The sequence below is a fragment of the Thermobia domestica genome, chromosome 1 (genome assembly GCF_964235325.1).
Source record: "Thermobia domestica chromosome 1, izTheDome1.hap1.1, whole genome shotgun sequence".
Lineage (NCBI taxonomy): Eukaryota > Metazoa > Arthropoda > Insecta > Zygentoma > Lepismatidae > Thermobia > Thermobia domestica.
The window spans coordinates 217,236,238-217,253,165 of NC_137454.1; the positions used below are offsets into that span (position 1 = coordinate 217,236,238).

General features: G+C 35.4%; 1 protein-coding gene across 1 annotated transcript in view; it reads right to left on the reverse strand.

Moving 5' to 3' along the window:
- The window catches only part of LOC145693846 (lysosomal alpha-mannosidase-like), a 100,380-nt gene extending 84,218 nt beyond the window's left edge, over nucleotides 1–16,162 (reverse strand). Inside the window, exons 1-4 of the mRNA XM_081770051.1 lie at nucleotides 15,676–16,162; nucleotides 4,961–5,063; nucleotides 2,179–2,260; nucleotides 778–963 (exon numbers count right to left, since the gene is read on the reverse strand). Of these exons, the coding sequence (XP_081626177.1) occupies nucleotides 778–963; nucleotides 2,179–2,260; nucleotides 4,961–5,063; nucleotides 15,676–15,783 (479 nt within the window). The 5' untranslated portion in view covers nucleotides 15,784–16,162. The remainder of the gene's footprint in view (nucleotides 1–777; nucleotides 964–2,178; nucleotides 2,261–4,960; nucleotides 5,064–15,675) is intronic.
- Between the last annotated feature and the right edge of the window lie 766 nt (nucleotides 16,163–16,928).

The following is a 16,928-nucleotide window of genomic DNA, read 5'->3' on the forward strand; positions in this document are numbered from 1 at the left end:
AACTGTGAACAATATAGAAAAGTGCCCAGCGCTATGTGCGATAAATTAGTCTTTATGGTGTTTTTTTTTTATTTCCTTTAGTACAGTCGGGTAAATATTTTTGACCCTGAGAAGACTGGTAATATTGCAATACATGAAATATTTCTTTAAGATTAAATGTGTAAAAATGTAACATATCTTTTCAAGAAGTGAAGCTCAACACATTTTGGGAAATGAGGATTTCATTCCTTTTACTCTCATAAAAAATTCCGTAAGTACGCAGGAACCTACCTACATTGCTCAAGTGTAGCCGCAAGTAGAAAAAACCGACAAAAATGCCAGTTAAGATTGAAATGATTTGAAAGTATTTTTTTTTTTTTTTTTTTTTAAATCACCGGACACAAGATAAGAACGTTTATATCTAAGTTGTTCAATACATATCCTATAATTACAATTAGGAAATAATACGAAATCTGAATCATTTTTTAAAAAATCAAATAAATAAATAAATAATAATAATAATAATATAAAAACTTAAATTTCATACAAATAACGAACATGATATTATCATCACTATATGTACTTAAGCAATAATACCAAAACAGTTTTCTTCTTTAAACCAGTATTCCTATCATTGAATCGTAATCTCTACGTTGTCACGAATAATTTTCAAGGGTTATGAAAGTCCATACCTGACTTCTTACTATATTTAAAATATTACAAGCATTTTCTATATGTGTATATATGGTATATTATTTCGATGTAGGCAAATAACAAGATGTTTAACATGTACTTTACCTAAATCCCCAGGTGAGTTGATCAATGATTGAATTATAGTTTGTAGTAGCTTCATCATTCATACTCCATCCACCACTTATAAATTCCAACTGGCCATTTGCTACAAGAGTCTTCACTTGATGCCGAACTATGTCATGTTGTTGTTGAAGCCATTTCCAGAAAAACGCTGTCTCTACGTAGATAAATCTGTAGAAGTATTGATAATTAAACAACTCTTAATGTGTTCTACTGTAGTTACTTTTAAGATTCAAATAGCCCAAAGACAAAATCAGGCCAATATTAACATAATTTCTTACACATATTACGTTAAAAAGTAATCAGTTTGAGGTTTCTACCATAGATACTTCTAGCTCCTTTGATGAAGGTAATACGCCAAAAACCACACTGAAATTATATTCAACATAACATGGATATAAAAACTTAAGAAGTCTCAAATATGCGTTCTTTGCGATCATATTGCCATGTTCAGTTAAAGCGATTCGTTAATTTCATGAGTGCTGGACGTAAGTGGAAAAGATAAGAATTTCTCTGGTTTATAATTACACACATCAATAGATCCTACAAATTCCTTAAATTTTCAACTCTGAAAAAGGAATGCAATTATATTGGAAATTTATAACGGGAATGTGCACTTTTCGTGAAACCGTACTTTGATCTGGAAGTTGGAGGATTAAAACAATGTCTCCTCATAGGGTCCGTTCCAATAAATTTCCAAAAAGCTTTTATAATTATACTACGAACCTTCGCAATTTATACTTTCAAACTAAATTCTTGACTTTTAGATCACACACTTAAAAATTAATACTGTGTTTGGGAACAAAATAACAGATGATTTCCATGCACCATTTTGAATCTTGCTTTAAACATATCAAGGAAGCATGGATTATTGAAGCAGTTATGTGAACTTCACTTTTTTATTTAATGCATTAAAACACTATTTTAAAATAATAACTGACTATAACACCTTACTAATACCAGTAGCAATAACAAAACTCGAAACAGAAGAGCTCAGTGTATAGATGAGATACCAGAAAAAAATCATACAATATGTGAGATCGGGCAAGCTGTATAAATTACACCCATTCAACTCGCTGTTCAGTTCGAACTAAATAAAAGTTCTTGAAGTTCTGCTTGAATACTTCATTCATTTATCCTTTTGACGTATGACATGTATCTCCCTTTGGGAGTAGCATGTGTTAATAATGTCCAGACTTAGAAAGACTTGAAAACTACTGAACAAGATATTCTTTGTAAATCTAAAGTATCTACTTTATCATATATATATATATATATATATATATATATACTTATTTTCTTTTTATGATACAAGTAAACTTGGTATTAAAGAAATGAATCATTGCCTGCAATAAAATTTTGATTATTTCCTCTAAATTCACTTACTTCTTTTTCGGATCATGAAGAAGTTCTTGTACCACAGAATCTAAAATGTACTGAACACCAGCCGATTGAATTTCAGGTTTAGCTGCAAATAGATATGAAAAAATGTATGTTATCTATAAAAAATACTTTTATTTAAAACAACATGAACACAATTCACACAATCAGTTTATAATACAAACACAAACAAACAATTTTACTATAAATACATGGGCGCATGGGGGGATATTCAAAATTAACAAAAAATTGGCTACTTACCAATGACTCCTCTTTTGCGTCAAAATCTTTAAATTTTTCAAGGGAGGAGTCATTGGTAAGTAGCCAATTTTTTGTTAAATAATTTTACTATTTACTAGCATCTGCCTCATTACTCATAGAAATTTAATGTACAATAGTTTGAAAACATCATATGATTTTTTCGAAATGAAAGTCTGAATTTTATTGTTGTCCGCATCTGAAGGCAGTTTTTTTTTCATTAAATATACATACCAGTGGGGGGGGGGGGATACATTTGAGAACACTCCATATATATTGTCCGATTCGAAAGAAACTCTTATTACAGAGTGAGTGTCTGTAAAGGGTATGTTGATCTTAATTTGAAAGTCCTAGCACACCAGCCAAAATAGAGGGCAGGCTGATCGTAGTGTCTGAAGGCGACATGCTGCTAGTACTTTCATTGAAGTTCATCGAACAACAAACAAATGTAGTTGCCTGTGGATAACAATCTGTATCTTCAGTACTAGCACAAAACTAGCTAACGCCTATTGTGCAATGAAATTACTTCGAATGTGGAATGCGAGATGTCAGGTCGTCATTCATTGCATTTGTAGCTTCCATGGGTGATGATGGTGACGTGCCAGGGGTATAAACGAAAGCAGGCAAGGATCCCGAGCTATGTGCATCAAGGGCAAGCGCGCTAGCCACTAGACTAGGGGAAGACATACTGCGAGTTAGCATAAATTCTTATTTTCAGAGACTACAATGACCACAATTATGGTTTGTTACGAAGAATGAAATGTACGATTGTGCTTTAGTTCTTACTCGGATCAACTACAAGGGAACACGATGGCTCAGTGGTAGAGGGGCTACCTCGAGTGCGCGTGGGGTCCTTGATTCGATTCCCGGCCAATTAAGTTTGTGGTGAACATCGTGTCATGGGTTTTCTCGGAGTACTCCCGTTTTCTCCCACATTCTCATTCCACCGACTTTTCCATCGTCACTCACTTCCCTTAATCATCCGTCTTTCTTAGCCTAAAGGGCATAATCGTGGACGCTAAATTGAAAGATTTCATTTCATGCCATTTCGAATCAAATACAACGATACATATTTCAATCCTCGTAAGCTTTTATGCATATTGTTAGCATGTATTTATATTTTCTTGTATGTCCTGCAGTAGATAAACAGAAACTTTCCCTATAGCGTTAGGCTTACTAAATAGGCCTAGCTACACATAAGCATTATCATATATAAATTATAAAACAATTCTGCAAAAGAATCATTAACCAAAATGTACCACTGGACACGTACTTTAATACCACATACGATTTTCACTAAAAATGACATCAATATAAACCCATATATATAATTTAGTAATATAAACGGATACTTAATATACTCCTGTAAAAGACATATAAACGAACATAAAAAAGCACAGTGAATACAATTCTTTCTTCTTTAATATGTTTACATATTGCCATTACTAACGCACTTAACATATCTTGCCAATCTCCCAATACATATCAGATCTAGGATTGCCATAATTTTTTGATCCAAAATACGGACAAGCCTTAAAATTACGACCCATCAAAGATACGGCGCCCAAACACAAAATAAATATTTTGAAATTTCTAATCTAAAGATCACATTCTTAGATTATCACACAATTGTTTACTGTAATACTTAAAACACTATTGGAAGCTAGCATGTTTCTATTTTTTTTCATTAACACAAATATAATAAATCATGCCATTAGATTACGTATATAAATCTAACTAAACGAACCATGGAATAGAAAAATTAAGACATTTTTTAAAAACAAAACGTACTTTATGAAAAGTAACTAAAATATGAGTTATATGATGAAAACACAATTCTTTTCGCCTGAGATTTTAGTGATTCCCGACTCGGAAATTTTCAGACAGCTCCAAAAACTGTCAAATACCGACATTTTCCTATTTCATGCTTTGTGCGACACGGACAGAGACATGGATCCAAAAATACAAACAGTCCGTATAAAATACAGACATATGGCAACCCTAATAAGATCGCTGAGTTGTTCAAGCACAACGTGAATACATTGTAATACAGTCTCCTGATCTAAATTGACTGACACCAATATCTACATATGGCTAGTCTGAGGGAGGACTGGGTAGCATACTGCGTACAATAAGTCTCGTTCGATCTTCTAGCAGTCACCCAGATTTACTCTAGGCAAAGGGATAGCAGTACCACTTCCAAATTTCACTGCTTATTTCATGTATTTTTACTAGGAGTGATCGGAAGCTAATAGTTAACACATTTGCTTCGCAATCGTGAGGGCCTAGTTCGATGGCCCGGTCATTCTAACAAACTCTTGGGAGATCCCGGACCCAGTTCAATGGCCCGGTGATTCTAACGAACTTTTCCAGTGTTTTCTTTAAGTCAGTAGACGATGATACCTTATCTGATATCCACTTTCACTTCCTTTCCCGTTGTTATTGTTTATTATTGAAGATTACAACGTAAATTGGCCTCGTAGGTTGTATCTGAAAGTTTTTTCTGAATAAATAAATTATGTATACTTACATCCATAATAATACTGATCAACAGTTTTTAGCCAGCCTACGTCGTCATGTGTATGGCAAACTAAATGAACATTCAACTTCCCTGGTTGTGGTTGTGGACATGCCTATAAAATCAACAAAATGCAATACGACTAATAAATTAATGAAAACAAATATTTTAACATACAAAATTTAACATAATACTTACAATTACTGAAGCGAGTTTGTGAAGACAGCTACTTATCAATACGAGGTATAATGGAAAGTTTCTGCAAACTACTACTAACAGTGGTGCTAGTGTACCGCTATTAAAAGATTCTGAAGAATAAACCTTTCTATATTTTAACTACTTTTTACTGCTTGATTAATCCTATTCGTTTATTTTCTTACACCAATTCGAAGAAGCAGTTTTGTGTGAGTAACGGAAATTTTTCATGAACACTTCTGTACAATGATTTTAAATGTTATTTAACACGAAAACAATGTATTAAGCGACTTGATTTGGCTTTTGAGGATGATGCACCATCCAATAGGATTGTGTATAATTGATTTTCCGAATTCCAGCGTGGTCGCACATTTCGTAGTGATGAATTTCCACGCCTGTTGTTGCTAGTAGAGTTGATGCTGTACGTGAAATGATTGAGAGAGATTAGCATGAACATATCATGAGATACAGGCATTCTTACACACTGGCATGAAAGCATACATAAACATAACGTTAATTCAACATAAGGAAACTTTCAAGATGGATCTCACACACCTTGACCGAAGTTCAAAAACAGGCTCATGTCAATTAATATTTAAAAAATGCTCCAAAAAATCAACGAAAGTAAGTAAAATTTCGTGTACTACAGATCGTTAGAGAGGATCTCTTTATACGAACTCGGTATTAAATAGTAATCTACTGTTTGAGTATTTCAAAACAAGCCGAAACCAAAGAAGTTCGTTAGAAGAATGCTGCCAGCAAGTGATTACTGTTTTCTTTTCAGTTATATCGGACATGTGGCTACCATAGTTTTAGAAGATCAAAGGATTGTAAATTCTAAGTGATGTACAAATTGTTTGATAGAGATTATTAATGAATTGTGTAAAATAAACCAAAATCGTCGCATCATTCTTCACCATAACAATGCCAATTCATACTCAGCACACCAAACCTGGTTTTTTTTTTTTTTTTTGTCCAGTAAAAAATGTCAAGTTAATGACCCATTGTTCGTGCTCACCCATCACCACCTATTTTATTTCCACACATGAAAAAGACAATGTGTGGTGAGTTGTTTGTGTCGCCTTAAGCAGCTGTTGAATTCTGAACAGCGGTTTTTGAGGTAGCAGCCTCAGATTGTTAAAAAAGCTTACAAAATTGGTTTGAGCGTATGCGAAAGTGCATAGGAGAATAATTTGGAAACAGTAAAGCCACTTCAGAATTTCACATGTCTTCTTTTATACTTATTGCAGAAACTTTTCCAGCAGCGTCGTATATAACGGGGATGTCTGGTACTTCATTATTAACTTAATAATTAAACCATCTTTATTTTGCCTGTATATTTATCCTGTGAAAGTTTTGAGGATCCTTCTGCTTCCTTCGTCGCTCACAATTTACGAAGAATAACTAAACGCACATTCTTAATAATAAAAATTAAATGCACAAATTCTATAACTTCGTAATACGAAAACAGTCACTGTCTTGAAAGCATTGACATAACAATTGTCAGAATCTGAATCACACAAAAATTAAAACATAAACGCAGTAAATGTTGCGCTTTACATTTCCCCAAGATTGGTTGCTTCTTTGAGAGAAAACGCCTCTGAACATTTGCTTTCACAGAACATCAAGGTGTGATAACATACACAGTTACTTTTAATTTTTAGTAAAACTTTTGATGGTACTACTTCAGTTCTTATCAATTCCCTTTGCCCAGATTCAGTTGAGGCTCATTTATCCTAATGTAATGTAATTTATACACGTCCCCTTTCTTATTGAAGAAGTTGGGTGGTGGTTGAACATCTCTAAATGCTTCGACTACCCTGATACAATTGAATCTTCATCCCTAGAATCTCATATGTTATTTAATTCTGGTACTAATACTCCTCTTACAAGGGAACTTTTTCTGATGTCACACGAAATGTGGAACGAGACTATGGTGTTAGTGATTGTGATTGATTTGATTTGTGTTAGTGAACACGAAAATCCATAGGCGGGACAAACCCTCGATCGCAACCGTTCCGTACTTATGGGGAGGAGTAGGGGCACTGGCAACACAACACATTGTGGATAATGAGACGAAATATGGAGCGAGAGCTAGTTCGATGAAAATATGCGTAGAAACACAACGTATACTGACATATTCGATAATACTCTGACAAGTGAAGGCAGAGGCGAAGCACATAACGACAGAGGAGGGGGCGGATAAGCGCAAGTAAAAATAGTCAGATAATTGAGGAAAACGGAGAAGCAAAACGTCAGGAGAATGGTAATAATACATGGTCAAGTAATCAATCACAAACTATAAATAGCCGGTAGACACAACGTGAAGGAGAAATGGAAGAAAAAGAGCTATGGACGGGATTGTCCGTAGGTTCTGGACTTCCTCCCCTCGTAACGTCCGATGTGTATAGACTGTTGTATACATGTAAGCATTCATTTTCATGTTTATGATGATAATGATGATGACATAAAAGTATGGACTGCAAAGTCCAATATAGCACTATACATTGAAAGATCAGTTCAGGACGGTTGGGGCCGTTGCCCCCTTGCCTTTCTACTTTGCACCCATGTACTTGACCATGCCCATGATATATTACTATGCTATTCCCCTCAAGTCCGGCTCGTATGTGTTCATACCTTTCATGGAACATTTTCCCTACGCTACACTTTACGCTACCCGCCCTCCTCCTCTGTCGTTATATTCTACGCCTCTGCCCTCACTTGTCAGAGTATTATCGAATATAATGTCACATTGTAGTATATGTTGTGTTTCTACGCATATTTTCATCGAACTCGCTCTTGCTCCATATTTCGTCTCATTATCCACAACGTTTTATGTTGCCAGTGCTCCCACTCCCCTCATAATTACGGAACGGTTGCGATCGAATGTATTTCCCGTTAATGGATTTTCGTGTTCACTAACATAAATCGATTGACCATAGTCTCGTTCCACATTTCATGTGACACTAGAAAAAGTTTTCTTCTTAGTCATACCAATGTATAAACTATCCCATTGACAGAGGGCTTCATAAACTCCTGCGCGTATAGACTAACAAAGTTTTTTTTTTTTTTTTTTTTTTAAATCAGTACACTCTTGTTGAATATTAAAGCGTGATTTATAGCTAACTTTGGAACAATACTTGCAAATTTGTTCAAATCAAATGACACTTTCCCCCAGAATGGGACAGAAATCCACGAACTTGTTACTTTTAATAGACATAGTATTTATATCATAAGATTTGAATTTTTCAAAGTGTGAAGTTGGTTTTCTTGGGTCAGACGAAGCCAAGTTCGACCTATTATTTAAAAAATTTGACGAAACTGCCCCAGGAATACGTCTCGTAACTAACCAGAATGCTTGTCTTCTAGGCGCCGCTCTTACAAAGGAAGCTTTTACCAATGTCCTGTTAAGCAAAATATCGAAGTTATAAATTTTTTTGTCTCGACTCGCCCCGATTTCTGTTCATGCAGCTTTCTTTGTTCTACGTGCCTCTTTGTCGATCCCTCGTTTAAACTACTTCTTACGATGCTTTCCATCTTGGAATGAGACTCCACTACTGGAGAAATATGATCATATCCTTAAAATGGGTCTGGAGTCAATTTTGAACTTCTCCTAATCGACGAATCTTGGATTCAAGTATCCTTACCTGTGAGATTAGGGGTCTTGGTATTCGGCGATTCCTTCCTTTTTAGCGTCCTACCACGGATCTTTTCGTTTAGTCGAGGCTCTTCTTCCGCAAGGTTACCACCTAGACCCAGATGCACAGTTCAAGAAGGCTCTACCAAATGGAAAAATTTAATAGATACAGATCTTCCAGAAATTAACAAAACAGGTTCTCAGGCATCTTGGTACACAGCAATTGCAGCGCATTTTCATGAACTTCTCTTACAGCCAGTTATTGCTTCAGAGGATAAAGCCAGGATTCGTGCTGCCTCATTCCTACTTGCTGGGACATGGTTGAATGCAATACCCTCCCCACCATTAGGTCTTCATATGACTAATGAGGCATTTCGAATCTCTGTAGCCTTAGAATTAGGTGCAGATATTTGTGAGCCACATCGCTGCCCAGCTTGAGGGATCAAGTTAACCAACGTGGCCTGCATGGTCTTTCACGCATGAAGAGCATGGGTAGACACGCTAGACACTCCTCTGTGATTGATATAATTTTACGAGCCCTTACCACAGCTGGAATTCCTTCCATACGTGAACCTTCAGGATGTTGTTGTTAAGATGGTAAACGACCTGATGGTATGACATTAGTTCCTTGGTTGAAAGGCAAATCACTAGTATGGGACTTTACGTGTTCAGATACATTTGCCCATTTAAGTCTCCCTTTAGCTGTTATGAATGCTGGAGCTGTTGCTAGTCCTATTATGAAAATTTTTTAGGAAACATGCCACGTTTTGTACCTGGAATTGCCTGTAAAAGCATGTTAGATTTTGACAGGCATTATACAGGCGCCTGTTTCGGCGAAAATACATGTAAAGAAAATATTACAGGCACATTGTCTTCGGGTGATATGCATGTCGAAAAAGTATTAAACTTCTGTTGGAAATTTTGCACGGAAACACGCGTTGTACAGAGCCTGTACATTAAAATGGGAACACGCAATGTACACGAATGCAAGTAAATGGACGGAATATGTGCATGTAAAGTACCTTGAATGGATTGTTGATAACATTCGCAATGCAGTAAGAATGAAAAGTACAAGGAAGGTGCCTGTTTGTCAACACATGTAATATACACGTGTGACATTCGCATTACATGTAAATACCATGTATTAGCGTATATCATGGAAAACGCATGATGTAGAATATGTTATTTTACATTTATCATTTTCGTGTACATGCGAAGTGTGTAACTCCCGTACGTGCAGTGAAAAGGCAATGTACAGGTAAACGGGAACATGCAATAATCAAGATTGCCAATAAATGGATTAAACAGATACGTGTGGTGAACAAGGTGGATTGGAGCTAAACATTCACGTTATAGGCATAGGAGACATGCAATATTCAGGCACAAGTCTCCAGTCCGACATTCGCTATGCAAGGTCCTGACACATGTATAATGCATGGGATTACAACTAAATATATTGCCTGTATTATCTCCGTGTACATGCGAAGTGTGAACCCACCTATATGCAATGTACAGGTAAACGGAAAATGCAATGATCATGATTGCCAATAAATGGGTTAAACTGGTGCATGCTATGAACAAGATTGATTGGAGTGAATCATTAATGTTACAAGTGTAGGAAACATGTAATATTCAGGCACCAATTCTCCAGTTTGTCATGCACATATGCACGGTCCTGACACATGTATAGTACTTAATGCGATGTACTTTACATGTATATTCCGCTAACGCCCACTAAATCGCTAACACCTGTATTTCATATGTCAATTACATTCTTATCAAATGAAAAGCAGCTGTCGTCAGATCCTCATGAGGTAACGTATATGTCAACTACATGGAATATGCCGGTTACGTACATGTCTTTCCACTCTCTACATGTTGTTTACATGCATTTTTCACGTTTGCAAGGTTGCAATTCTATTAACATGAAAACTACCTGTTTCCATGAAATGAACATGCAATGATCGCGAAAAAAATCGATACCTGTATCATGCGTTTAAAAGTGTTCCATTTTCAGGCGCATGTAAAAATATGCATGTTTCACAGGCGCCTGTAAACCACCTGTATTTTCTCTCTGGGTCGTAGAGAAGTAGAAAAGCAAAGGAAATATAACAACCTCCTTGATAAATTTATTTTTGCTACAATTGCCATCGAGACTAGTGATGCTTGGGGATCTGCATGCCTTGATTTTATTAGAGAAGTACGCAGACGCATTTCTATCGTTACTCGAGATATTCGTTCAACATCTTTCCTAATTCAACGCATATCTATTGCTATCCAACATGGCAACGTGTCGTCGGTTCTAGGCACCTTACCACATGGAAAAGAACTAGATGAGGTGTTTCTTCTCTAACACAAAGGACAAAACTGAACATTTATACAACTGGACGGCATACTATACAAATAAGGTGTAATATCATTGGATGGCGTAGAAAAGCAGACAGTAACACTAGATATGATGCCGTTGATAGGTGGTTTTCTACCCTTTCCTTTGGTTCGACTATCGAAATATATTTCCTGCTGACTTAATTATTTTTTCGCAATTATTTCATAAATTTATTTAATGCAACTGTTACAATTTTATTCAAATTATTATACTTTTCTGTTATTCTGTTAGCAATTATTGTTCCATTCCTCATTTATGTCTATTGTTATTTTATTTGAATATCGAATAATTTTGAATTGTAATAAAAAAAAAGTAAGTAATTATATTCTAAACTTAATTATTACATGTATTTTATATAATTTCTATTTTATTTGTGTACATTTAAGTTTGTTATTTTAAATTATCTGCTACACAGTGTGCATTGATTGAAAATCCTCTTTCTAGATTTGAATTTTCATGAAAATCAAGACAATTTCAACAATATCTCTCAAATCTTTTTACTCTGAAGTATCCAAATTCTTTAGCCAAAAGTTACCCAAACACTGATCACATTTAGAGTACTAACTCCTAATTGTTCTGCAGCTTGAATTCGTTAGCTAAAAACTGTTTTACTCCAACATCAGACTCTGTAGAAAAAATTAAATTTAAACACAAAAGAGCACTTGTCAATTTATAATGACTTCTGCAGAAGTTTAAAAACAAATTTTTGTAGACATTTTCTGCTATTTCGACGAAATCCATTGCTGGTTGACATTTCTTAAAGACAATACGTATAGCGAAACTAATATCAACGTTTTTCACAAGATGGTTTTCCTAATATTCTACATCGTCTACATGAACTCGAACAACTAAAAGCTTCTGGTTTTACAAACTTTTGCAACACACTTTTTTTTTATCACATCCGTTAAAGATAGTAAAGAAATGGGCTGAGAAATGCGTCAATCTGAAATTCAGTAAGGAAAGGTTCTACTCCTGAAGCAAGTGCTTTTAAAAATGTAAGTTTAAGCATTTCACCTACTTTCAACATACTTGACATGATCTAATAGTTCGGAAACCTGAGTTTTTTCTTCTCTCTCCTGACACCTGAGACGATAAAAGATAAAAATATTGTTCTACAATGGCCTGAGGAGGAAGAGCAGGAGTAGGAAGTGTGTTCTGATGACAGTAATTATGAAATTGGTCAAATAAGTGCAAGTGACAATACTGAAACGGAACAAAATGGCCCTTGGTGATATTTTTGATCTTCTAAATATAAGTGCAATTCACGCACTTTACATTGTGAAATCCAATACCAGTTCATCTCAATTATCACGAAGGAATTTTTTGGAGGATATCGCCTGGGAAATGACTAAATCTCAGTTACAACAGCGATGCTCTATTCCCCAAGTTCCAGTTGAAATTAGGAAGAGGGTCGGACTTCGATTCTTACTGGGTGTTGAGGAAGAGCGAGTGGTCGATCTTGAAAAGCCATTAGGTTCTTGAGGACGCTGGCATGCCTATGGAAGAGGAAGAGACAAAACTACAAGGAAGTGGTGATTAAAATGTAAGAGATCGATGTGTGGAGAGCATCTCAAAGACTTTTGTGTAACATCCTTGCAGTCAGTCTAGTAGTTATGGAAAATAGTCCATTGTATTCAGTAGAACAATGTGTACAACCAAAACCATAACCTGTAATTAACATTGGATCAAACGAATCAAAGAATCGTCATTTAAAGATGATTTTACTTATTCTAGATATATTTTTGTGGGTGGGGGACACCTGTCACCCACGCGCCTAATTGTGCAACACAAACGTACGCGCCTAACGCAGGGTTTAGTTCAGCACAACTGCACAACAAACATGAGTGAGTGGTTAGCTTTCGCGCTTCTATCGTGAAGTCCGCGATTCAACCCCGCATTCGACCATTTTGACAAAAGCTTTTCTTAATTCCATCTGTGAATGTAGAGGTAGTGCGTGTACTGTGAGTCCTGGCCGACTTCCTTTCTAATCGTTTTTAAATCTTTGTTATTACTAATTACCAGCAATGATGGATTTGCAAAGAGGATTAGGGTGGGGATGTCTTTCGGATTGAAGCCTCTACCCCGAAATTACGGAATTTCTAAAACAAAGTAAATATTAGTTTTGCCTTTACTCATCAACTTCAAGCTGTCCTCAAATAAAAAATTAGGAATTTTTAGAAAACTAAGCATTAATAAGAAAAGCCCCTTCCAAAATACTTTTCTAAATCCGCCACTGATTATCAGTATAAAATGGTCTTCAAGGTTGTATCTGGAAGATTGTAGATAAATATATAGAAACGAAACGAAATATTTGTTATGCCTGTACTCATAAACTTAAGCTCCTCTTAAATAAAAGTTAGGAATTTTTAGAAAAAACAAACATTATTCAGGCAAACCCCTCCCAAATATTTTTCTAAATCCGATACTGAATACTACCAAATGGTATTCAAGGTTGTGTCCGGAAGATTATTGTTAAATCATTGCACAGCTACAGTATAACAGAAATGTGGAAGTACGCTCTGACAGATATATTGAAAAACGTAAGCTCTGATATATATATACTGAAAAACAAAAGTTTAAATATGTGCTAGAAGCTAGTCGTAAGCTCTAAGAAATGAAACACGGATGACAAAAAAGAAATGATCTAGAGAAGAAAAAAATGTCGATAATTCAGAAGTTAAAAAGTTTTTAAAATTGCCCTAAAATACTACGTACTTTATGTTTACTTTAATTCATAAACCATGTGCTCCATCATGATGGTGAAATCCAGAGGGAAATATGGCATTTAGGTCATGGAATCTTATTTAACTTTAGAGTATACTATAGGAATGCTATTTAAACAGAAAAATGAAAATGAAAAAAGCCAAAATTTCCCAAATGCTCGTTTTTTTTTTCCAAAAAGCCGGCTTTTTTGCATCTCTAGGTTAGGTTATGTTTGGCATTTTTAATTAGCATGGCTACTTCATCCGAACATTAACAAAATTTTTTAAACAGTTATTTCTGGTTGGCCTCTTTAACGCTATCTGATTTAAGTGGAGTGTCAATATGTGTTAACAAGAGTGTAAAAGGATGAGAATACTTTTTAGACGAAGAAATGTGACTTTCACTGTTACATAAATTTGTCCGCGTATTCTTAATCTGTACACAGCTACATTATAAGATGTTCACGAAATACCCTTGCTAAACTAGATCCCGAAAATATTTATTTTAACGACTAGCAGAAATTCTGTTCCCATACTTAATTTGTATGCGGCTACATTCTGAGACTGTACACGACATACAAATCATAGATTAAGGAAAAGCATTACTCGGGCAGATAGTTCTACCAAATTTTCAGACATTTCTTACATTTTCAGTTTAGGTTAGTGCTTTGTAGTTCTTTTAGCAGAGCATGCACTAAATGAAGAGATCCATTACTACTTGCAGATTGTCTTCAGGAGGCTTCAGTATAAATACAATGTGGACGTATGGGATAAGTTTTACAGTGCATAAAACGCGTAAAGCACGAATGCTATATAACCGAGTCAGGGCAAGAACGCAGGGGAGACCGAGCAGAAGCGACAGGATGTGTCCGTACGGAGCAAGCGCGTCAACAACGGAAGATATAGGCATAAAGGAGGATAGTGGAAGAAAACACTCATACAATATTTCCACTATCAGTCAAAATGCATTTCAATATGCTATGTACTGACAGTAATTATTTATATTCACACACACATTCCTTCACGAAACATTTTTCACATCGTATTTTACCTATAAATTTTCTATTTGGTAGAACTATCTGCTCGACTGGACCCTAAGGAAACAACCTTAATCTATAACAATACTAAATTAGATCTCAAATATATTTATTGGAACGACCAGCCGAAATTTCTTTGTAATTTAGAAGTATTCCTCAAGAATTTCGGGGTTTTGTTCCATGGATGTGTCAGAACTATCCTAAAAACAATTGGTCATGTTTGCTGAATATATTAACTTGAACAGTGCGGAATATGTTCAGCAGAAGGGGTCTAGAAGCATGTTAAAAACAAAATTTACAGGAGAAACGGATGATGCAAATACTTAGACGTAACATAACGTTACCAAATCTAACCTGAACTAACCTAATATTAATGAAAATAAGCGCAATTCGGTTATAGTTAAGGAGCCGTACTTCCCATTTAGGGAAGGACGAGAAACGCAATACTTTCAGGAATTATTCATTGACTATCTAGGATGTTAAAAAGTAGGTAATAGACTGAGTTCTTGCCCTTGTACTTAGGGTGATTAAGTAGTGCAACAGTAAGATGTATCCTCGTGCACGGGAGATGAGAAGTAGCTGTTCTTAACTATTACCCGAAACTAACCTAATGTGAACAGAAATTACCAAAATTGTAACATTTTTTTTAGAAAAAAAAAGAGCTGAACCACTTCTGCTAAACATAGGCCAACAGTGCTACTTTCTTTACATATTTAACAACCAATTTAACTTAGTTGATACTTAGAAAACGTATCTAATACAAATACTACCTCATAGCCACATGACTGGGGATCATCCGACGTCCTTGCACTTCCATCATACGGAGGAGAACAGTAGGCACCTAATATATAAAAAGGAAGTAGCACTAAAAAGTTCATTTCGAAAAACTAAAATGTTTACAGGAACTTGAAAAAATGTCCTGAACTTTAAGTCATTCAGAAAGAAAAGGAACAGCAAGTCCTCTACCTCAAGTAAAATCACAGATCACTGTCAAGTCAATCACATCGACAAGTTCAACAGTCAACGGGGAAAATATACACACACACACGCACTTGCACGTGACTCATTACCGGATCATTTGACAGCTGTGTTCTGTGTTTAAAACACGGTAAGCAGTATGATATCCTGAATAATTTATCCTTTTTTATCAGAATACACTATTAACAGTAACACAAATATATTAATCAGAAACCGGATTCTTCCTATTGTCACAAACCCGACAGAAAAAAAGAAAAACACAAAGAAGTTTGTCAAAGTGATAAAAACGTTTTTCTGATAGCAGACGATTTTAGGGATGTCCAAAATTTTCCGGAATCAGAAATTTCACTTTCCGAATTTCGGAAAAATTCCGGAATTCAGAAAAATTTAAGAATTCGGGAAAATTCTGGATTTCGGAAAAATTCTTGGGTCATGTTTAGCGGAAGGGGTCCAGAACCACGTAAAAAAAAAAAAAAAAAAAAAAAAAAAACAGGAGAAATGGATGATGCAAGTACTTAGACCTACCATAACGTAACCAAATCTAACCTAAGCTAACCTGAACTAAATTAACCTAACCTAATATTAGTATAAATAAGTGAAATTCTATCATTTTTTGAAAAAAAACTATGTTGGACCCCTAGACTAACATAATGCGACATAAAGTTACCAAACTTAACTTAAACTAACTTAACCTAACCTAATGTGAACAGAAATTACTGGAATTGTGACTCTTTTAAGGAATTGCTGGACTCCTTCTGCTAAACATTAGCCAAATTCTTACGTCGGAATAATTCCAAACTTGAGAAAAATCCAATTTTGGAATTTTTCGAATTCTGGAATTTTTGCGAAATCGGAATTTTCCGAAATTCGGAAATTTTCCGATTTTACTTTCCAGATTCCGGAAAGTAAAAATTCCGGAATTGGGAATCCCTATACGATTCTGTCAATTAAAATGTGTTTTTGAGTTTACACCCTGGAGATTATACTTAACACGTTACCTGCCAGGGGTGAATTTTTGTTGTTCACCGGTAGAGTGCCAAATGTA